General features: G+C 41.8%; 1 protein-coding gene across 1 annotated transcript in view; it reads right to left on the reverse strand.

Annotated features, from left to right (window-relative positions):
- Positions 1 to 15,876, reverse strand: part of LAMC1 (laminin subunit gamma 1) — a 129,169-nt gene extending 113,293 nt beyond the window's left edge. The window contains exon 1 of the mRNA XM_058701712.1: positions 15,336 to 15,876. Within this exon, the coding sequence (XP_058557695.1) occupies positions 15,336 to 15,750 (415 nt within the window). The 5' untranslated portion in view covers positions 15,751 to 15,876. The remainder of the gene's footprint in view (positions 1 to 15,335) is intronic.
- Positions 15,877 to 23,039: the final 7,163 nt, after the last annotated feature.

The raw sequence follows: 23,039 nt of genomic DNA on the forward strand, positions 1-23,039 counted from the left end.
CTGGGTGCAGCCCATTGCTCCTTCCGGTAAAGATGCATTGTTGCGCCTTCTTCCCAAGGACCCTCGGTCATCCCCACAGGCAGAGCCACCTTCTTGTCTTTAATGCCAACGCCATGTTACTTCTTTTTTCACCTCCATTTCTAGATTAGGGCTTAATACTCCAAGCATTTAAAACAAATGGAACAAGTTCCAAATAAACCATCCCATTTGGAGGGTGCAGTGTGTATCTTAGAAACTGTCAGATGTTTCCTGGCAGATGTTTTAAGCCTGGAATCATCAATAGCCTTTCCAGTTCCATCTTTTGTTCCTCTGACAAGGTTACTGTGCTTCCTTGAGACTTCCTGTTTGAATAACCACACACTTGGGTGTTCAAACTCCCATGTGTTCATTATTCACCATAAAAGGGACCTGAGGAAGTAACCAGGCAGTTGAACACAAAATGATGTATGAACAAAAACAGCTGTGTGTTAGCAGGATGGACAAAAAGACAGCGGGGATCTAGGCACTGCTGTGAATTTCAAACACAAGGTCTATTTAGTCAGGCATGGTTAAAAGGCTGCTGATTCAGAACATTAGTGACCCGTTTCATAATTTAAAATCACTAGAGATGTGAATAAGTCTGCTTTCAGTTACTACTTCCAGAGTCTCACCCCACCACCACCCTTCCCAACAATCTCCCTCATGGGAACAAAGTTGCCTTTCCTTTCTCTCACAGAAATGGCAATACCAACTCAAAATATTTCATGAAAAAAAATTAATACCTATTTTATTCTCAAACCAACGAGCAGATTCCCCCTTCCCCAAGGGGCTTTCCTATAAAAACACAGGAAAGCACAGATACAGGTACACATAGGAAAACACAAAAAGCAGCACAGAGGGAGAGCCTATGTGGCTCAGTCAGTTGAGCATCCGATTTTGGCTCAGGTCATGATCTCACATTTTGTGAGTTCAAGTCCCACATCGGGCTCTCTGCTGTCAGCATGGAGCCCACTTCAGATCCTCGGTCTCCCTCTGTCTCTGTCCCTGTCCCTACCCTGCTCTCATGCTCTCTCAAAAATAAACATTAAAAAAAAAAAATAAAGCAACACAGAAAACATGACTACATTCTCTAAACATCTGGAAAGTATGTCAATTTCCAGACTCGGTCCATCTTTTGGTACTCTGAATGCACCATCCAGATCTTGTGCCAGGATATAAGAGCTTTAAAGTGGACATAAGTTTAAAACCAAAACTTTATTAGAATGGTCATAAAACTGAATGACCCCAAATTCCTCCAGGAGTTGATGCTAACTTATTTCTTGGCATGTGGCAAAAATGCTGAAAACAGCAGTAAACAAACCAGCTTGAGCCTCTAAAGCAATCCTGATAAAGTAAACACATTTTATTACAGCTGTATTACAGATGTTCCCAGAAACTTTCAAAATCTGCAGTAGAGATCTACGAATTTGGTCTTCAACAGACTTTATCTAAAATATTCACTAAAAATTCAAAACAATGTACAGAGACACTCTAAAAGTTAATCCTAGACACTCAACCGTGCAGAACATGTCCCTTTTCCCATGAAAGGCAATCATATGACCAAAGCAATTAAACTACACAATTGCTCTTTTGGTTTCCAACTCCCCACCCCCCCTACTTCCTCCAGCTCACTCCCCCCACCAACGCCCTTTCAGGATACTCATCTTTACCAGGTCCAGATTTGGCATTAAAAAAACAACAATCTAAAAACTCAGTGACACCAAAACAACAGAGGTCAGCAGTCCTATGAGAATAAGGTCCATCACAAGCAGGAGCAACTGGGGGAGGGGCCACAGCATTGACGTACAGGTGGACAGATAAACTGCTAAACCAAGGCAATTACACCCTAGCATAAAAATCCAGATCTAGATCCAGTCATCTTACATTGCCAAATTACCCTTTATTCCTTAACAGTTTTTGATAACAAGACAATCTCAGATCTTGAGAACATCTGCACAGACCACTCTTCCCTCTAATCAGTATTTGTGCTGCCAGAACACAGAAACATCACTTCCTAATTCTGCTAATGAATAGAAAGCCCAATAAAAGTGGTTCAATTCAGGGGCGCCTGGGTGGCGCAGTCGGTTAAGCGTCCGACTTCAGCCAGGTCACGATCTCGCGGTCTGTGAGTTCGAGCCCGGCGTCAGGCTCTGGGCCGATGGCTCGGAGCCTGGAGCCTGTTTCCGATTCTGTGTCTCCCTCTCTCTCTGCCCCTCCCCCGTTCATGCTCTGTCTCTCTCTGTCCCAAAAATAAATTTAAAAAGTTGAAAAAAAAAAAAAAAGTGGTTCAATTCATTTTCATCAAGATATCACTACCCCCTCTTCAAAAACTGTGAAGTTCTTCTCTTGGGAATAGGATCTTTTCATTCTCTTTGAAGAAAAGGGATGGAAAAGCTTTGAGAAAATACTTATGCTTCTATATTTTGCCAACTGGCAAAAAGGGGCGTGGGTGCATTTTAAGCCCAACACTCAGCCCTCAAATGTAGCAATGGGTGCCCTCCCATCCAACCTCCCATAAGAAAGGGGCATGCACCTTTAAAAATCATTAATCACTAGGATATGATGATATAACCACATGTATCACAGAAATACAGTGTGTACTGAGCAAGTCGGTAAAAAAGCAGAAAAGGTAAGACTATGATTCAGTAATACTAAAATGCAATCAGCCAACTCACATCTGTAAAGAAAAACCAATCCTAGAATCTTGAGTTCAAGAAGTGGAGATAGTATGTAGTGGGAGAGAGGCACAAAGTACAAAATCTAAGTGGGAACTATGACCTCTTCTTCAGTTTTATTTAATTAATTAATTAGGGTTTCTAAGAATCCCCTGATTGAACCTTAGCTCAGCATGCTCTGGAGAAACTAAGGAGATATAAATTGAATAAAGGATAGATACACAGATAAGATAGATGGATTCAATAGACAGTTACAGATTTACAAATTTCCACATACAAAAAATCAAGGTGAAGGGCATCACTTTCTAAGCCTGAATGATGAAAACACTGGCAGAGAAATCTCCTAGGATCATACTAGTCACGTATCTATCAATCAACCAGTAAAAGATTAGTTATACCTATTTAGTTATCAAACTTGAACAACAAAAAAGCTACCATGTAAGAGTTAGAATGTGCTTGCAGCAGAATGGAAATGAAATCGAATCCTGAGATGGACCTAGCAGTCTTATCTTGAAGGATGTCAGATAAAGTAAGCAACCGAACTAAACTCGGCAGTTCTCAACAACCAGAAGAGTCGTGGATAAGGCAGACAGGAGATAAGGTGGCACTCCCCCGACCACCCTTCAAGAAATGGAGTATGTGGTACACTTTTCCTATCAGTACACACTGACAAAACCCAGGATCTCATTCCGAAATTCAATAAATTCCTTAGAAATTCCTAGAAGCATTAACAGCTAAATTATAAAGCTAGTGTAAGTACCCCAAACCTAAAATTCTTCCATTGCCAATAATGCCTTGTTCTTTACAAACAAGTGCAAAGCCCTTCTTAAAAGCAGCCATCCAGGGGCACCTGGGTGGCTGTCGGTTGAGCGTCAGCTTCAGCTCCGGTCATGATCTCACAGTTCATGAGTTTGAGCCCCATGTCAGGCTCACTGCTATCAGTGCAGAGCCTGCTTTGGATCCTCTGTCCCCCCCCCCCCCCCATGCCCCTTCCCCACTCGTGCTCTCTCCTTCTCAAAAATAAACAAACGTTTAGGATAAATAAATACAAAATAAAAGTAGCCACCCAAACAAACAGCTCCTCAAGCAGAGGCCTCTCAGGGAAACCTTTGGTTTGGTATACTCTCATTTCACTCCCAGTTAAAGGTCTGTCTTTAGTTCTCTATCACTCATCGGGTCTAACATGGTAGAACAGTAAGAGCATAACCTATCCACCACAAGTCTAGATCCCAACCTAAACTCAGCATGTCACTAGTGACCTCAGAGAAGTCACTAGTCACCTTATGTGATTATTCCATAGAGGGTAATAACAACAGTTCTCAATTATTTTGAGGATTCAAAAAGGTATGAGGGAGCACACAATGAAAGGTAACTTGCTTTCTTTTGTCACCCAGTTTTCAGGATCCTTGTCTCCTCAAAACCCATCATACATGTCTCCACTACTCCATGAAAAGCACATAATTCCTTCACCATTATCTGCTTACTTTTAGATCTTTATTTAAACAACTCACCCTTCCTGGAAAGCCCTCCAATTCCCTTCCACTACTTTTCTCCAAGACCCAAGAAGCTCTTCCCAGCTAACTTCAATCTACACTCTTCAAAGTGCTCTGCAAGTATTCCTTCATGTTAAAAAAGTTTCAACTGAATTATTTTTACTATGCTTATATTCCCCCATTGATTTCCTGGGCGTGAATGTCTTTGTCTCCTCTCCTCAAACACATTACAAATTACCTGAAGATAACATGTGTCAACATCTATTGTTACCCACACATCCCATATTACAACAGCCATAAATGAAGAATTTTCTCACCGGGGCCACCTTATTTACTGTGGACATTTGTCCTCTAATTAGAATTACAATCTAATAAGTTCATCCTAATTTGAGTAGCTAGCTCTTTTCACTTAGTTGGAAATACTTCACAAAACTTCATAAATCTCTAAAAAAGCCACACAATTCAAGCTTCGGACTTATTCTAAAAGACTCAGTGAGAGGGGGCGGCTGGGTGGCTCAGTCAGTTAAGTGTCCGACTTGGGCTCAGGTCATAATTTCGCGGCGTGTGAGTTTGAGCCCCACATCAGGCTCTGCACTGACAGTGCGGAGTCTGCTTGGGATTCTCTCTCTCCCTCTCTCTCTGCCCCTCTCTCTCTAATAAATAAATAAACTTAAAAAAATAAATAAAATAAAAGGCTCAATGAGAGGAAGTCACTACTCAGAACATGTCAAAGGAAAGAAGATGGGGTCTTCACATTTCGTTGTAAGTAATTTATGGAACATTTAGATTTCCCCCACAGAAATTAAATAGTAAGTTATATAAAAACCAGACATTGTAACCGAAGCACAAGCCATGCAGACATTCTTAGAGGAGTCTCTAAGCCTGCAAGCAAAAGCCACAAACTTCTGATTTTACCACTTCAAGCCACAAAAGCATCACCCAAAAGCACTACCTGCTTAAAGGTATGTGAGAGGAGCAAAGACGGCTGCTCTTCCTGCACCCTTCCCCACACTCCACTTCCTGAGACCTTCCATGAAGCTCACCTGAATGCTTTCCGGAAAGCATTCGCAGCCACCTCAATTAAAACCATCTGTCCGCTCACCCAACAAGTATCTGTTAACACCTACCAAGGCCAACAACTGCTGGTAGAGAACAGAAAGACAGTAAGAGACACAGATCTTAGATGATTAAGCCTCAGATTCTGTGCTCTACTATTTGAAGCCAAAATCATATCAGAAACAAACAAAACCATCTGTATTTTATTTTGTACAACTGACTGGAAAGTTTAACCTTTTTTTTAGTCTGAGGGATAATTTCACACAATTAAGTGCACAAATATCAAATGCACGGCTCTGGATTTGCACATATGTATTCTACACCTATGTAACCTCCACCCAATGCAAGATACAGTACATAAAGTCAGAACTATAAAGGAGGAAAAGGACTGGTCATTAACCACATCCCTGAAAACACGGACAGGCTCCCCTGTGGTCACTGTCGTGCACAATCACTTTGGTTAACAGAAACCTCCACACACTCTGTGGTTTATTATCCTGCAACAAAATTTATGGAATCTCGAACTCTATATGAGACCATTTGTATACTCTATTTCAAGAATTTTTTTTTTTTTTAATGTGAAGGAGACTGATTCTGGATTAGTATTTCCAAGAACTTTTAAAACAAAAAGATAAAATAACAAAAATCCAAAGAAGGCGGTATTAACAAAAATTCAATGTTTCCTTCAGTGTAACAGGAAGCAGCCACACAGTTGGGAACAGAGTAAAAGAAGGGAGCCCAGGGAATAGAACTCCTAAAGTTTTAGAAGAAATCATGGAAATCCCCTAATTCATCTCCCAGCCTTGCCACAAGGTTCTCCTCCCACAAGAGATCTGAGAGCCCCATTGTCTAAGAAAGAGATAAGTCTGCTTTATTTTAATTCATGAATATGTAGCTTCATAGGGCACCAGGCTGACTGGGCCTGGTTATTTTAGGATGGCCCCCTGGAAGAGCCCATGGAAAGAAAAGCAGATGTACTTAATTAGTGTCTCCAAAGTCTGGCACAATACTCTAAAACCCCAGAGACATTTCTATAAATGAGTTTTCTGGTAACCCCTTTTAGTAAGCTATCCATTTTATTGCGCAACACCTAATGTACAAACATCTAACTTTATCATTTTACAAGAAAGGAGATGCTTGCAGACCCTAGGAAGGCCCTCTTACAAATCTAAGAACAAGCAGCTTAGGCACGGTGATAGACCCAGCACACAGTCATCTTGGAACTTTACCCTTCGAAACCGACAATTTAAGAGAAGGGACAGATTAATCCCTTAGCTTTAAAAATCTTCTGGGGAGGGGTGGGGGGAGGAAGCCAAGATGGCAGAACAGCATGGAAGTTTTGTGTGTGTCTTGTGTCCAGGAAATACAGCCAGACCAACACTAAACCATCCTGCACACCTAGAAAACTGATCTGAGGATTAACACAACAATCTTCACAACCACAGAATTCAACAGGAATTCACCCCAAAAGAAAGAGCAGGAAGAAATGACAGCCAGGGATTTAACCAACACAGATACAAGCAAGATGTCTGAACCAGAATTTAGAATCACGATAAGAATACTAGCTGGAGTCAAAAATAGATTAGAATCCCTTTCTGAGGAGATAAAAGAAGTAAAAACTAGTCAGGACGAAATAAAAAATGCTATAACTGAGCTGCAGTCACGGATGGATGCTGCGGCGGCAAGGATGGATGAGGCAAAACGGAATCAGCGATACAGAAGACAAACTTATGGAGAATAATGAAGCAAAAAAAAAAAAAAAAAAAAAAGAGGGAGACTAAGGCAAAAGAGCACGATTTAACAATTAGAGAAATCAGGGGCGCCTGGGTGGCTCGGTCGGTTAAGCGTCTGACTTCCGCTCAGGGCATGATCTCGCGGTCCGTGAGTTCGAGCCCCGAGTCGGGCTCTGTGCTGACAGCTCAGAGCCTGGAGCCTGTTTCAGATTGTGTGTCTCCCTCTCTCTCTGCCCCTCCCCCGTTCATGCTCTGTCTCTCTCTGTCTCAAAAATAAATAAACGTTAAAAAAAAAATTTTTTAAAAAGAATTAGAGAAATCAGTGACTCATTAAAAAGGAACAACATCAGAATCATAGAGGTCCCAGAAAAGGAAGGGAGAGAAAAAGGGGTGGAAGGGTTATGTGAGCAAATCATAGCGGAAAACTTTCCTCACCTGGGAAAGACACAGACATCAAAATCCAGGGCACAGAGGACCCCCATTAGATTCAACAAAAACCGACCATCAACAAGTCATATCAGAGTCAAATTCACAAAATACTCAGGCAAGGAGAGAATCATGAGAGCAGCAAGGGGAAGAAAGTCCTTAACCTAAAAATCTTCTCGGGAATTTTGAACAGTAAAAACAAACAGACAGCTCTGCTCTAAGCTCTGACACTTTTCTCTGAAACTCAAACAGAACAGCGGCAGAGCTGTCAATTAAGTACAGCTGGAGACCAGGAGCCAGTAGAGAAGCATCTGCTGGGTCTGCGCCTGTTAACTCCAGACAAGTGACCATGTTCATCTGCCCAACGACTATAACATGGTTCTTCACTTTCCTGCAGGCATTTCAGGATGTCTATCCTCCAACTGTACCCCAATGAATTAGAGAAACTAAAAATGATGCCATACACAACAAGTAAACAAGATATTTCATTGTAACTTTTCCCCACAACTGCCCTTTAAGATATCTTTTTTTTTTTAACGTTTATTTTTGAGACAGAGAGAGACAGAGCATGAATGGGGGAGGGTCAGAGAGAGGGAGACACAGAATCTGAAACAGGCTCCAAGCTCCGAGCTGTCAGCACAAAGCCCAATGCGGGGCTCAAACTCATGGACGAGATCACAACCTGAGCCGAAGTCGGACGCTTAACCGACTGAGCCACCCAGGCGCCCCAACCCTTTAAGGTATCTTAACAATAGACATGTGAGTACATGTTTTAAAGTAAAATGTGTAGGCCCATTTCTAAAGAAAACACAATATTAATGTTAAAATTTCAGAAATACATATTCACATGTAAGATTCAAATCTGAAAAGATAGCATATTCATATAAGTATACACCTATTTATCTAGATGATTTCAAATCATATAAAAGTCTAATTTTTACTGAAAACAAGACAATCCTAGATCTTTCAACTCCTTGTTAGTTCCACACCTAACTTTGTGCATCTTGTAAAGCTATAGAAATAAAAGAACCATGTACCATATTTAATATTAGCTATTATAGTGGCATACATCTCAAGAAAATAGATGACCCTAATAAAAATACACACAAACTCCAACATATTGCTGAGAAGAATTTAAATTAATGTACAGTGTTTTGGGACTTCTTATAATTCAGACATTCATTTATTCACTAACTTACATACATTTACAGAACACTACACCAGACATGTTGCTAAGCACTGGAGATACAAAAATTCCAGCCTCCATCAAAATGGTAAGTGAATGCTCTCTGTGCATGCACCTTTTTGCTTAGAACTTATTAAACACAGAACGCATAGATCTAGGGCAGAAGTCACAAAATGTGTGCTGTAGAGGCCCACAGAGGAAATATTTTAGATTTTGAGGGACTAGACATACAGTATCTGATGCAATTACTCAACTCTGCCTTTACAGCATAAAAGCAGGCATAGACAATAGGTTAATAAATGAATTCACTGGGGGACCTGGATGGCTCAATCAGTTGAGTGTCCGACTTCAGCTCAGGTCATGATCTTGATGTTTGAGCCTCACATCAGGCTCACCGCTCTCAGAGCAGAGCCTGTTTTGGATCCTCTGTCCCCCCTCTCTCTACCCCTCCCCAACGTGCACTCTCTCAAAAATAAATAAAACATTTAAAAAGAAATGAAATTCACTGTGTTCCAACAGAACTTTATAGATACCAAAATTTGAATTTCATGATTTTCACATGTCACAAAATTTCATTCTTCTTTTGATTTTTGAATGAAAAAATGTAAAAACATTTGCCTGGTACCTACAAAGACAGGAGGCAACCCTGGGCTGGATTTGGCCAGAATGCTATAATTTGCCAACATCCCAGTCTACAGATACAGGTCTCCACATCCGAGCTACAAGTTCCATGAGGTCGGGGCAATGTCCTATGAATCACTGTACATCCAGGAATTTGTATGGTACTGAGGAATGACAAGCAATTAACTAATGTTAGTCACACTGAAATGAATTAAAAGACTAAGTCCCTGACCCTGCCTTCAAAGACTTCATGGTCAAGAAGTGGTAACAGGCAAATCAAGAAACATATAATACTACGTGATAAGTGCTACAGTAGATACCTGCAGGGTGGTGTGAGCACCACACCTAATCCATGCCTGAGAGAAGGAGGGAAAGGGTAAAAAGACAGAGAAACTGGGGAAGAATTCCTGTAGGTGGTGATACCTAGCAGATGAGTTCCAAACCAAAGTATGTAAATGACAAAACATAAGCCTAGAGGTTAAAAAAAAACAGCCCAGATCCTAAAGTATCTTGTACGCTATGCCAAGGAGTCCGGACTTTCTCCTAAAGGTTTGAGGAACCACTGAAGAATTTTAGCTGGGAAATGACATCATCAGATTTGCATTTCAGAACCATCACTCAGTCCAAAGTGTGGCTGTCTGAATAGAAGAGGCAAAATGGACAAACAGACCACCAATTAGTTAGAAAGCTACTGGAGTAATCCAGGTGAAATTCAATGGAAAGCTACAATAAGGTAGAGATAAAGGTGAGGAGTCAAGAGACACAGTGGCTGGATATAGGAGGTAAGAGCACAATCTTGGACAGACTGTAGTAAGGATGGGTGGGAAAGAAAGGGGTGGGGTTATAGTTGCCCAGAACTGACCTGCCTCCAGCAGTGGATCCTATCTGCTCTTCAAACAAAGTAATTTTACTGATGAAAGCCTATCAAGCCTGGTTATCTTTTATGCGAGACTTGGCAAAAGACTGGGTCAAGAGCCTCAGGGTTAAACAGTAGTGTGTTCACTGAGATCCAACTTTGAGTTGGGTAACACAATGAGGAATGAATGTAGTTTTGAACACGGTCTCTGGACATCCCAAACTGACCATGTCCAACAAGTCTTCAGGACTGGAGAAAGAGCCGGGCTAGAGATACAAGTTTAGAATTGATATTTGCAAACAGTAAAGAAAGCCTTGAGATTAAGAGGAATTCATTCAAGGAGAGTGAGTCGCATGGGGAAAAAAAGGCGGGGGTGGGGGGGAGAATCCAAAAATATAAGTGAAAAAGAATAGAGTGAAAAGGAGGAAAACCAAAGGAGTCTGGTATTTCTGAATCACTGTGTACATGAACTTGTATTTTAAAGCTGGCCTGGAATAAAGCAGTCCTTCTTTGGAGAGATCTGTTAGAGAAGCTAAGAGCTACAGGGCCTAGTGCATTAGACTAAAGAGTCAAAAACCTACCCCTCCACCATGACTTTTGGCAAATCATAACCTCAGAATCCTCATCTTTGCCCTCACTGAGTTGTGGAAATCTAATCAATGATAAAATAAACTGGAGGTTTCATAAACTGTAAACTATTATAAAGGCACTCTTGACTTACTATTGTCATTACAACAGAATGCAAAAATTCCATCTAATAGTGTAAACTTCTGAAAAATGGGACCTTCAATCTTATACACCTTTTCTATCAGGTACTATGCTATGTATTTAGTAGGTATTTAAAAAATGTTTGCAGACTATTTGGCAGTAACATGAGAACATATGCACGGCGGGGGGGGGGGGGGGGGCACATAGCAGAAGGCATATCCAACTTCCTAAAAGGATTTAGAATTGAAATAGTCAAACCAATCCTCCCACAAATGTGACCAATGACAAAATAATGGGGGGGGGGGGTGCTTATAGTTCCAACTTCTCTCCTAAAGTGTAAATTGTTTCTCTGAATGCTTTAGAAACCTGGAGAAGATTATACACAGAAAAAGCAGTGAATTGTAGAAAAGGAAAAGAGCCAACAGCAACTTTATAAAACCGTGTTCAACAACCACTGGCCATTAAAGAAGAGCTCCCTAACTTCTCAAGTTGAAACCTGCAAAATGTAAATCAGGCCTTTGTGAGACAAACTAAAATAGTGTCCCCTCAGGGTACGCAAATACCACAGTGAAGTCACCAGAGTGAACTATTCCCTGACACAGTTAGAACCTACCTGGCAAAGACTGTCCTGGGGGGAAAAAAAACAAAAACAAAAACAGCTGTTTAATTTTAAATGTACACTGAAAAAATGAAACAGAATAAAATGTAATATCCTTATATTATCAATTATTCTGACATAGACACACAAAAAGGATATTTAGCTAAATATTAGCTAAAAAGTATCATTTAATCACTGTTTGGTCCGAAAGCTTAGAGGAGGTTGGAAACAAATCTGGTCTTGGTGTAAATTTTAGGAGTTCCATAAACTTTGATTGAGTTGGTTTATAGGCACTCTCTTCCTTAATCTAATTGTTTTCAGAAAGGGGGAAAGCTACCTTCCTCCGAAATTAAGACCCAGCCTGCCAAGTTTCCATCTGCAATGACTATCAAGTTAATTAAAAAGGCTGTTTAATATAAGGCAAATCCTCAGCTACAATCTTACTATCGACTATCCCACTGATACTAATAAAACTTATTATAATAACTTATAAAACACAAAAGCCAAACTTTTGAGTAGCAGTCAAATAATCCATATAGAAAGTTAGGAAAGAAGATCCAGAAGTTGAATGCAAAATAAGAATTCTTTTTAGAAAAGGGTGCCTGGCTGAGCTTTCTCTCCACAACAGGCAAAAAATGCAATTCTTGTTCCCACAGCAACTTTATGTGATTATATCTGAGGATACTTTGCACCCTGGATTACTGTATATGGTGCTGAAGACATGGCTGCTTTCAGAATCAACACTGATTTTCCTGGCTTTTGTACTAGTGTTGATAATGGTACAATGATCTAATTGGTCCTTGCTATCAGTTAGAATATGCCTTACCCCGCCCCCCCCCCCCACACACAATGGTAGCAGTTAAAAGGATAACATATAATTTTATAGATACATGTGTATGCATGAAAAGTTTCTGGAAGGCTACATGAGAAACTGACTGGTGGTCTCCTACAACTTAGCAGTTGAAGAGGAAGAGACTCACTAGTCATTATCTTTAACTGTTTCAATTCACCATGTCATGCTTTATTTTTACAAGAAAAAAAATGACTTATGATTAATGCCAAAACATGTATGTTTCTTATAACGACTTAAGTGCAATCTGACTCTGCTTATTTTAAAGTTTACTGTGTTTAAGTTCAACATCAAAAAGGAAGAGAGCAAAGTGCTGGCTAGCCCTGCATCTTTCACCCTGCTCACTTCAAGTTTCACAGGCTCTGTAAGGGCAAAGCACAATATGCATCACTTGCTTAAGGGTATGTGAAATTTGAACTGGATGGGAGATTTAATAGATGCACAAACAGTCATGGTACTTGAATTCATGGGAAACAGCTAGCTAGAGCCCATGGAGTAACTAAAGTTAGGGACTGAATATGCTGACCATGAAAACACACAATGATACATAAAGCCCTTTCTATAAATTATAGATCATAACCTGCATGTGTACATATATCCTTGTCATTAAAAAAGGAGCAGGGAAAAGGAGACAGGCTGGGGGGCAGGGAGGAGAAAGAGAGAGAAAGAGAGAGAGAGAGAGATTGAGACATCAACCCCACTACACAAGTCTCCCTTCTTTTCCACCTTTTCCATCACACACAATTTCCTCCAGGATATCATTTCTGATCCAAGAAAAAGTACAATAAGTTCTACTCAAATTTTTAGAAATTGTCTACCTAAAAAGTTTCAAGTAAATGTTTTTACAGTTAATTGCACTATTCATATGGAAACTATTTTAAATAACTTTATTTGAACCCTTGGTTTTATGAACTTCACTTACCACGAATTATTACCAAAAGCTGAAGACTTTTTCGGCAAAAACAAGTCCAAGCATAAAACATTTTTAGAGTACAAAGTCATGTAAGAGTCCTAACTAGGTGACCTCTAAGATTTCTTTTGACCTTTAAATCACCATGACTCAAAATTAATATATCTGCTCCCCAACAGTAACAACCTACTGTTACTGTCTTACCCACCAGTTACCTTTGTAACAAAGAAGTAATCTTTGGGTAATTTACCCACCTCTGCAATCACCTGAAATAACCTTGTGCTACATAGTACCCACAGCAGAAAACTCAGAAGGCCAAGACTGACAGCCCAACTTTAACCTACATAACAGATTCTTATTCAGAAATTTTCAATTGAATCTCAGGCACTTTGAAACATCAAGCAAATGCTTTTGCTTTGAAATTTTACTATTTAAAAATAGTTAAATAAGACTTTGTAGGCATTCAAAATACAACACAGAAATTTTAATAAGTTAAATTTTCAGCAAAAATAATTGGATACAGGGGCACCTGGGGAGCTCAGTCAGTCAGTTAAGTGTCCGACTCTTGCTTTTGGCTCAGGTCATGATCTCATGGTTCTGGGGTATGAGCCTCGCATCAGGCTCCGTGCTGATGGCATGGAGCCTACTTGGGATTCTTTCTCTCCCTCTCTGTGCCCCTCCTCCCCCCCTCAAAATAAATAAATAAACTTAAAAATAATAAAAATAATTTTGGTCAAATTACATTTGCTTAAAAATATACAGTACATAAGAGAATATAGCTGTCTAAAGAGTCAGCATCCCCACAAAGTTTTAGAAGATCCTAGGACTCTTGCTGTGTCCTGGGGAGGCACCTGTTCCAAGACGCTGCTGGTTCTATGCATTGCCAATACCTTTAAAACCCTGAAGCAACAGTTTGCTTCTTCCATCTCTGAAAACAGGTGCCTCAGAGTTTCACTTTATGAACTCATTTTCCCAAAGTTCATCTTCCTAATAACTTGTCTAGAAATAAAATAGTGCTAAACACTCCTTTTCTAAAACTTACTCCACACACAGTAGTTTGACTACTTTTCAAAGCACTTTTTGTAAGTTATATTCTTCCTCTGGAATCTTGCCACTTATGTAAAGTTTAATGTGCCAGAGAGCAGTGGAAAGAAAAATGCAAAACCATGACCAAAAGAACTATTTGGGCCCTATGTTCTCCTACCAGAGGCCAGTAAAATCAATTCTTTCACTGCAATAAGGATTGAAGCTCTGCACATCAGGTGCCAGTTTCTCACACATATTTTACTGTTAAACACAATAATGAATTATTCTGCTTATTTCTCTATTTCAGTGAAGAAAAACTTATTAGGATCAAAAATGATTTTGATACCTTAGGATAAACATGTCCATCTTTATCCACTACTGAGCAATACACTTTTCTATACATCCTTTTCCTGATTTCTAAAAGGTTTCTACTCTTGTTTTGAATCAAAGTAAAAGGAAATCCAGTAAGGAGAGCCTTTTTACCCAGGGACCAAACTGTGGCCAGAAATTACAGTGAGTGCACACTTTCTTTTGTTTTCTCTGTACCAGGATTAGCAGTGAAACAGCTTTGTGGTCCTTAATTAAAGCTGAACAACTCTGAAGAACAATAACCTTAAAAGTGAATTTATATTTTAATTACGCGTAGGCCACACCGGTAGTAAAGACATTTGCTTCCCTCAAATTCCCTGCACTAGAGACCCTTTCCTCTCCAGCTTATTCAATAGAGCAAACAGCAATCACGCTCAAACCCAGGGAGAGGGGCATTTAAACAAGATAAAAGTGCTTAAGGTGGACCTTCCTATCTCTGACCCAAGAATGCGCTGTGATGGCCCCGCTAGGAGGGAGAAAAGCGAGAATAGGGGTTTCTGATTAACGCTTCAAAAAAAAGAGGGACAAAACAGCCCAAACGGCGAATCACTAAGCGAGCGAGAATCCGGTTAAGTTCGAAAGAGTAGAAAAGCAAACAGAGATGCTACAGCGAAGCATCTTGGCCCTCGCGGAATGTTAAGTGCTAGATCCAGTTTAGAAGTTGGAGGAGGGAATATGCGTGGCCCATGCTGGGACGCACAGAGCCAGCCCGCAGCTGTCTGAGCCCCGCAGGCTGGGCCACGGGGTGGAGGTGACCGGGCGGCTGCGCTGCCGGCGAGCAGTAATAGAAACAGGGCTGTCACCGCTTACCCAGGTGCAGCGTGAGGTTGATGGAGTTGGGGTACTGCACCCCGGCCAGCATGGTCTGGCTTTGCCACCAGGTGGTGTCGGCCTGGTTGTTGTAGTCGGTCAGGAAGGCTGCCCCGTGCTGCAGGTGGGGCTGCCCGGCGTCGCACAGGTGACAGGACTTGGTGACCCCGGTCACCCCGGTCTGCACACAGTACTCCTCGGGCGGAGCCCCGCACGTGTTGGTGGCCACCACGGTCACGTTGAAGGCGGCGTTGACGAACTCGGGCATGCAGCGCTGCGACCGCCCGCCCTCGTCCGTGCACTCGTCCATGGCTGCCCGGGCACAGCCGGCCGCGGCGGCCGCCAGCACCGCCAACACCGGCCAGAGCCGCCCCCGGGGCCGCAGCGCCGGCGCGGCCCGCTCGCTGCCCCTCATCCCGCCGCCCGCGCGCTGGGCCACGGCGAACGCAAGGGCGCGGGCGCGTTCCTCTCGCCCAGCGGCGTCCCCAGGAGGCCGCTCCGCGGGCTGAGCCTCGGGGCCCAGGAGCCGGACTCGCGCGCCGGGCGGTGGCGGCGGCTCGTACCGGAGAGACGGGCCAGTGGGCGCCCCTGGCGAGGACCGCGCGGCTCGCCGACCACTGCCCCGCGCGCCGCCTCCGCGCCTCCCTCACCCACCCGGGACACTGCCCGCACTCGGCGCCGACCCCTGACTTCCGAGCGCGGGCCCGAGAGCGCGCCCCCGAGGAGGAAGGAGCAGGGGGTGGGGTCGGCAGTGTGGGGTGGGGTCTGGCGGAGGAGAAAGCCCAGCCCCGGCCTCCTCCCAACAGCTCCCGCGGTCCCCGTAGCTGCTCCCCCGCCCTCCGCGCTCCGTGCACTGAGCGTCCGCCCGGGCGACTCGCGGCGGCGGGGGCGGCGGCATCTCGCGCTCGGGCCCGCGGCGCGCGATCGCGGGGGAGGGGCCTTGAGGGGCGCGAGGGGTGGGCGGGGAGCTAGGGAGTACGGGAGGGGGGCAGCGGGGGAGGGGGGGCGGCGGGGCGGTGCATGCCGGGAGGGAAGGGGAGGCCAAGGAGAGGCAGCGCCCTGTGGGAGTTGGGCGCCGGGGTCTCCTGGCTCCGTGTCCCCGAAGACTCCGGTTGGGGAAGGGGCAACGGAGGGAGTCTTAAAGGGGCGACGCTAGGTCGGTGAGGTCACTCGGAATCGGCCTTTGGGCCCCGCGCCAACCCGGGCCGCGACAGCGCGGAGCTCTGCCCCACCAGGTGTCCGTCCTTGCGTCCAGCCGGCCGCACTCTGGGGCCGGGCCCCGAGGGACCTGACGGTGGGAACTGCCCGCGGGCTCCTGGCCCCCGCCGGCCGCCCCGGGAATGCCCCGTGCTGCGCGGGGCCGCCTCTAACCCTTTCCAAGGAGAGGCCCCGGGGGTGCCCAGGGAATTGACACGGTCCTCGGAGAATAAAGGGCCTGGTCGCAGCCTCAAAATGAATTTTTTGAAGCTATTTCCTGCCTCTAAATTAAAGTGTAACCCGCCGTTTAACTGGGGCAGAGAAGGAAGTGAAAGGGCTGGGAATGGAATGACATTTTTCCCCTGGGTACGCAGACCCACTGTGAAATTCTTCCACTGTGTTGTTTATGTTCCCCATCTTGCCTTTAAAAGACTCGAAATTATCTGGATCTGACATCCTCCTTTTCGGGCCTGCTGAGTCACGGAATATTCTCCGTGCCAGAATGACTCAGTTCACAGAACCTGAGCCAGAAGATCATGAGTTTTAGTCCCAGCCCAGAACCTGGGCACTTACCCAGTGCTGATACAACAAGCAAGGACCAGGAAAGGAGCTGTAAAAGTGGATGGCCTGGGTCGATGGTTTTTAAACCTTTGGAGTCCCCAGGCAAAGTGGATGCTGGTAGTGGATGCTCCATGAGACAGGTTTTTTTAATTATTATTATTATTTAAAATTTTTCCAGATCTTAATAGTAAAGTAAGAATAATAAACATATGCCCCCCCCCCCCCCCGCCACCAAGGAAAGAAAAAAAAAACCCCAACCCGACTAAAACAGACGAAACCCATACCCGGTTTTGGACCCTGTAGTTCTTTTTAATAGAGGGATAGTGCGGATCGGAAATAAGTAAATGTTAGGTTACTATAATTGGGGTCAGTGTTAGCTCCAGGTGAACTTTAAGGATAATGGTCTGGTTGTCAGGGGTGGGGTCTACAGGACTTGTCAAAATGCTGAGCTTGCTTCGCAGTTACGTGGATCACTTATATTGTTCATTTATTTGATGAGATGGGCAGAGATCACACATGGGTAAAAGTCTCTTCACTCCTCATCCTTTGGCATCTCCACTTTAGGAGAAGAAAGTTGTGGGGCTGTCGATAACAGTCTTTTAATCCTTTCATATTTGAGTTGAAGCAAAATAAACATACTCATTTATACCTAGAGAGGGTGGTACTATCTCTCAGTCTTTTATTAAGAACAAACAAAGGCTTATAGGGCAAAGATAATGTTGTAAATAAAGCTACAGATATTTTTAATAAATATATTTAGGTAAATATATTAATGCATTTATTTGCTATTAGAAATTTTCAATATTCTATTACATATTGGGAAGCCAAAGGGTGGTCTCCTTTTGTTTTCCACCAAGTCAAAACAGATAAGGAAACACCAAGGGTTGCAAAATCAACATAAGTGTTTGCTTGTCACGGCTCCCTTTTGGATTCTAATGTCTAAGGATAACTTTAAGCTATTACTTCTGCCCCATGATTTCATTACCAGAACCTCATCTGATATTTGTAAAGCACATGAAGAGACTTTGAATTAATTTCTAAATTCTATTGCTCTCAAGGAAATAACTATTTCAAAGAGAGGTAAAATGTAACCAGGCCCAGGCCATGTGCTTAATGATAAAGAAACAACAACAACAACAAAACCATTTTGCTCCATTGTTTGAATCCTAGTTCAAACAAAACAAAGGTTAAAACAATTTTTTAAAACAATTTGGAAAATTTAAATGCTAATTAACTATTTCATGATAACAAGTATTTTAGGTACCTGGAGATTCTACTGTTGACTAAATAGACTTGGTCTAAAAGAATAGTGAAAGTGGGGCACCTGGGTGGTTAAGCGACCAACTCTTGATCTCAGGTTCTCATGGTTTGTGGGATGGAGCCCCAAGGGCCTCTCTCTGGTGCTGACATCTCAGAGCCTACTTGGGATTCTCTCTCTCTCTCTCTCTGCCTGTCCCCTGCATGCACTAGCCCATGCTCGCTCTCTCTCTCTCAAAAAAAAAAAAAAAAAAGTGTGAGATTTTCTTTTACTTAAGGTTACCTGGTGTTTTTGTTTTTAAATCTGTGGCTCTTTAATACATGTTCTTAACTGCTTAGAAACTACATTATCTAGTAAACAGATGTGGTGTTTAGAAGCAAAGTGTAAAGATGTGGGAGAAATGGTTTCAGATCCCTCAAAAGATGATCTTAGTTCCCAACCACCAGTGTCTAGGCAGCAAGAAAGGTAGAATGAGGGGATGAGTTGTTTATTACACAAAGGAGTTCCAAGATTTAAAAAATCCCACTTAGAACTCCAGAGAAAAGAGATTTCCCCCATCAGGGTCTATGTAAACAATGTCAAGGAAGGATGCTGGTTTTCCTGGCTGGGGTCACCTGCAAATCCCCAGGCATACCCACCTCTAGCCAGTTGAATGGAGTAATGCCATTAAGCAGCCCACCAGAAAACCATGGAGTTTGGGAAAAGCAGTTCTCCAAGGAAAGAGATTGCTGTTTCTAGAAGAGGGCAGGTTACAAGTAGAAAAACACAACAGATGTCTACTATATCCAAAGTGAGAGTGTGTGGCATAGAAAAATAATTTAAAAGGTTATTTGACCTTTTAACATCAAAATTTTGCCCTTATTTTAAAAAATCTGTACTTACCAATGTGTTCATTTTCCCATTCCTTATTCTGACTTCACTTCCCTGTATTTTTCCCAAGACTAATCACCACTATACTATATGCCTTATCTTTTAAATTTAGAATGAGATCGAAAGATAACAATGACTACTACTAACATGATGTTAGCCTATATTTACCTTGTGTCTTAGGCTTTTCAAGAAAAATGTAATAACTCTGAAGCAGGGGATATTAACTACGTAGAGTTGAGGAAACTAAGGCTCAAAGAGATTAAGTAATCACTATAGACTAGTAAGCAGCAAAATCAAGACTAGAGCCTGCACTTTCTGGTTCCCAATCCAGTGCCATTTCCTTTTCTGTTGTGTAAAGATCAGGGTCAAGTGTAAAGAAGAGCTACCTTGAACTTCCAAGGATTTTAGGCTATCAAATGGGAATTCTAAATTAGATGAAAATTAATGTGATACTGGAAGAGAATTAGAATATCCCTCTTCAAAGTTACACTAACCGCACACAATCCTTTGTGTTACGTTTATAGATCCTTCATGGATCCTTGGTACAAGTCCAAGCATAACAAGATACGATATCTGCTGTGGCCATGCTCAGGTAAAGACAGGATTCCTCGTGTATGAGGTAAAGCCCTTTCTTCCCACCCAGCCCCATGTTCCCAATTTAAAACATCTTTATACTGTGATGCTAGTTTAAAAAGGAAGAGAGAAGTACACACATCATAATTTATAAAATTTAAATTAGAACTTTATTATAAAGCAATAAAAAAAGGAAACATTTCTCAAAATGAGGAGCAAAGACCAATCCCTCCCCAACCCAAAATCTTCCTATCAAAGGAACAAAGAACATCACGTCTCAAAAATTTTGTTATTCTACTAATCAGATGTGGACTGCATCCCACCACAGAGAACAGCGTGGTGACTAACGTTAATAATACTGTATTGGGGGTGCCTGGGTGGTTCAGTCGGTTAAGCGTCATGATCTCACGGTTCATGGGTTTGAGCCCTGTGCCAACAGCTCAGAGCCTGAAGCCTGCTTTGGATTCTGTGTGTGTGTCTCTCTCTGCTCCTCCCCCATTCTTGCTCTCTCTCTGTCTCTCAAAAATAAATAAACAAAAAAAAATTTTTTTAATAATACCGTATTGCATATTTGAAGGTTGCTAGGAGAGTAGGTCCTAAAAGCTCTCATCACAATGTAATAATGTAATATTAAAAGTTCTCATCACAAGGGAAAAAAATGTATCTGTAAATGGTGATGGATGTTAACTAGACATATTGTGGTGACCATTTTGCAATAGATACAAATATCAAACCATTATGCTGTATACCTGAAACTAATGTTATATGTCAATTATACCTCAACTTAAAATCTTTTTAATGTTTATTTTTGAGAGAGAGAGAGAGAGCGCACGCGCGCAAGCGATCGGGGAAGGGGCAGAGAGAGAGGGAGACAGAATCCGAAGCAGACTTCAGGTTCCGGAGCTGTCAGCACAGAGCCCAACGCGGGGCTCAAACCCACGAACGGTGAGACCATGACCTGAGCCGAAGTCGGATGCTTAACCGACTGAGCCACCCAGGTGCCCCAATTATACCTCAATTTTAAAAATTCAACTCTAAAAAAAGAAGAGAGGTTCTTTCAAAACCAAAGTTATTATTAGTAGTTTTCTTTCAACATTTAATTGTCTAATAGTTCATTTCCTTATTCAACTACTCAGATATATATTGCAGTAGGTTTGTGGGGTTTTATTTGGAGGATGTACCTGGAAACTATATTGTTCAAAATTAGAAGTTCACAGCTTTTTGAGCAAGATTCTTTGGGAGGCTGTTCTGATAGCAGCTCTAAAATTTTTTCTGGCTGAAATGATTGTGGTCTTGGCCCAGAACTCAAGGGTCTCCCATCTCCAGTTTGCATTTGAACAAAGGCTACATTACTTTTCATCCCACCCAAATTTTATTTATTGTAACAACCAAATTAAAAGCAAGATTTTTTTTTTAAATTCACTCACAATTCTGCTACACTGAAGTGACTTTTTCATCTATCAGAATTCCCTCTCATTCTCCTGTTTTAATAGACATCCTTATTGAAGTACAATCTACATATCAAAAAACCCTTTGAATTTGTATCAAATTCAAAGGGTACAGTTCGATAGCTCATATCACAAAGTGCAAACACTTCTGTAATCACTACCCAGGTCCAGAAACAGAATATTGTCCTAATCCAAAAGCCCCATCCTGTCCCTCGACAATCATCCTGCCCTAATCCACAAGTCCCATATGTGATACCTATTCTTCTGTCCTCCACAGTAATATTAGATCAGTTTTGCTCATTTTTGAAGGCTATTTAAGTAAAATCACACAGTTTGTATTTTATATATGGGTGGCTTCTTTTGACCAATATTGTGTTTTTTATATGCATCTATATTGATGTATGTAGCAATAGTTCATTATTTTTCTTTATTGTGTGGTGTTCTATAACATAAATAAACTATGATTGTTTATTCATTCTATTGTTTGTTGACACTTCAGTCATTTCCAGTTTCCAGCTATTATGAATAATATTACTTGTTACTACTGAAATTCTTACTTGTCCTTTGGAGATACACACACACACACACACGTTTAAGGGTATCTAGCTAGGAATGGAATTGCTGAGTTATAGGGATAGGCATATTCAAATTTGGTAGATATTCCTAAACTCTTTTCCAAATTAGTTGTACCAAAATTCTCACCTACCAACTGTGTATGAGAGTTTTGGTTACACCACCTGCTCACCAACACTTGGTATTGTCAATGTTTTTAATCTTCACCATTCTAGGTTAACATCATTATGGTACTGGTGCTGAACTCGAGGGCCTGTCACTCTAGTGTGTGTGTGTGTGTGTGTGTGTGTGTGTGTGTGTGTATTACATGTGTGTATATTATAAATATATAAACAAATGATAAATTACTTATGTCATTGAATGTGAGTATTGAATTGTGGCTTTAATTTCTAATTCTTTAATTACTAATTAGACTGACATCATTTTCCTTTGTTTTTTTAACCATTTGGGTTAAAATCCTCTTTTGTGCCTTCTCACTTGTTTTTGTTCATTTTTCTATTGAGTTGAATGTCTTTTCCTTAATCATGTGTAGGTATTCTTTTTTTTAATGTTTATTTATGTTTGAGAGAGAGTGTGTGAGAAGGGGAAGGGTAGAGAGAGAGAGGGAGACAGAGGATTTGAAGTTGGCTCGTGGTGACAGCAGAGAGCCTAATGCGGGGCTCGAACCCATGAGGTGTGAGATCATGACCTGGCCGAAGTTGGATGCTCAACCACTGAACCACCCAGGCAACCCCTTGTGTAGGTATTCTTCATACATTTTAGACATAGGCCCCTTTCCTGGTTCTATGTATTGTAAGTAACTTCTTTCACTCCGGTTTGTCTTTTCCCTTTTTAATAGTGTCTCTTGTTTTTAAACTTTTATTTATGGGAAAATTCAAACATAAATAAAAGTGGAAGAAGTATGCAATAAAACCCCAGTTTCAAAAACAAGATATACAACCAATCTAGTTTCAGCTATGCTCTCATATTTCTACCCCGCCTTGCCCCCTCCCATCACCACTTAATTATTCTGAAGCAAAAGTCACAGATATTATACCATTTCATTTAAGGGTGTCCTTTGATGAAAGAAATACCTAATTTAAATGTAATCTAATTTTGAACTTGAAGACTAGTGCTATTTTTATTTGTTTAAAATTGTTAAGGATATTAGCATATCCTCCAGTGCTGTGATCTGGAAATTTTGTCTTATCTTTGACATTTAAATCATTAAGGGGTGCCTGGGTG

The sequence above is a fragment of the Neofelis nebulosa genome, chromosome 15 (genome assembly GCF_028018385.1).
Source record: "Neofelis nebulosa isolate mNeoNeb1 chromosome 15, mNeoNeb1.pri, whole genome shotgun sequence".
NCBI lineage: Eukaryota > Metazoa > Chordata > Mammalia > Carnivora > Felidae > Neofelis > Neofelis nebulosa.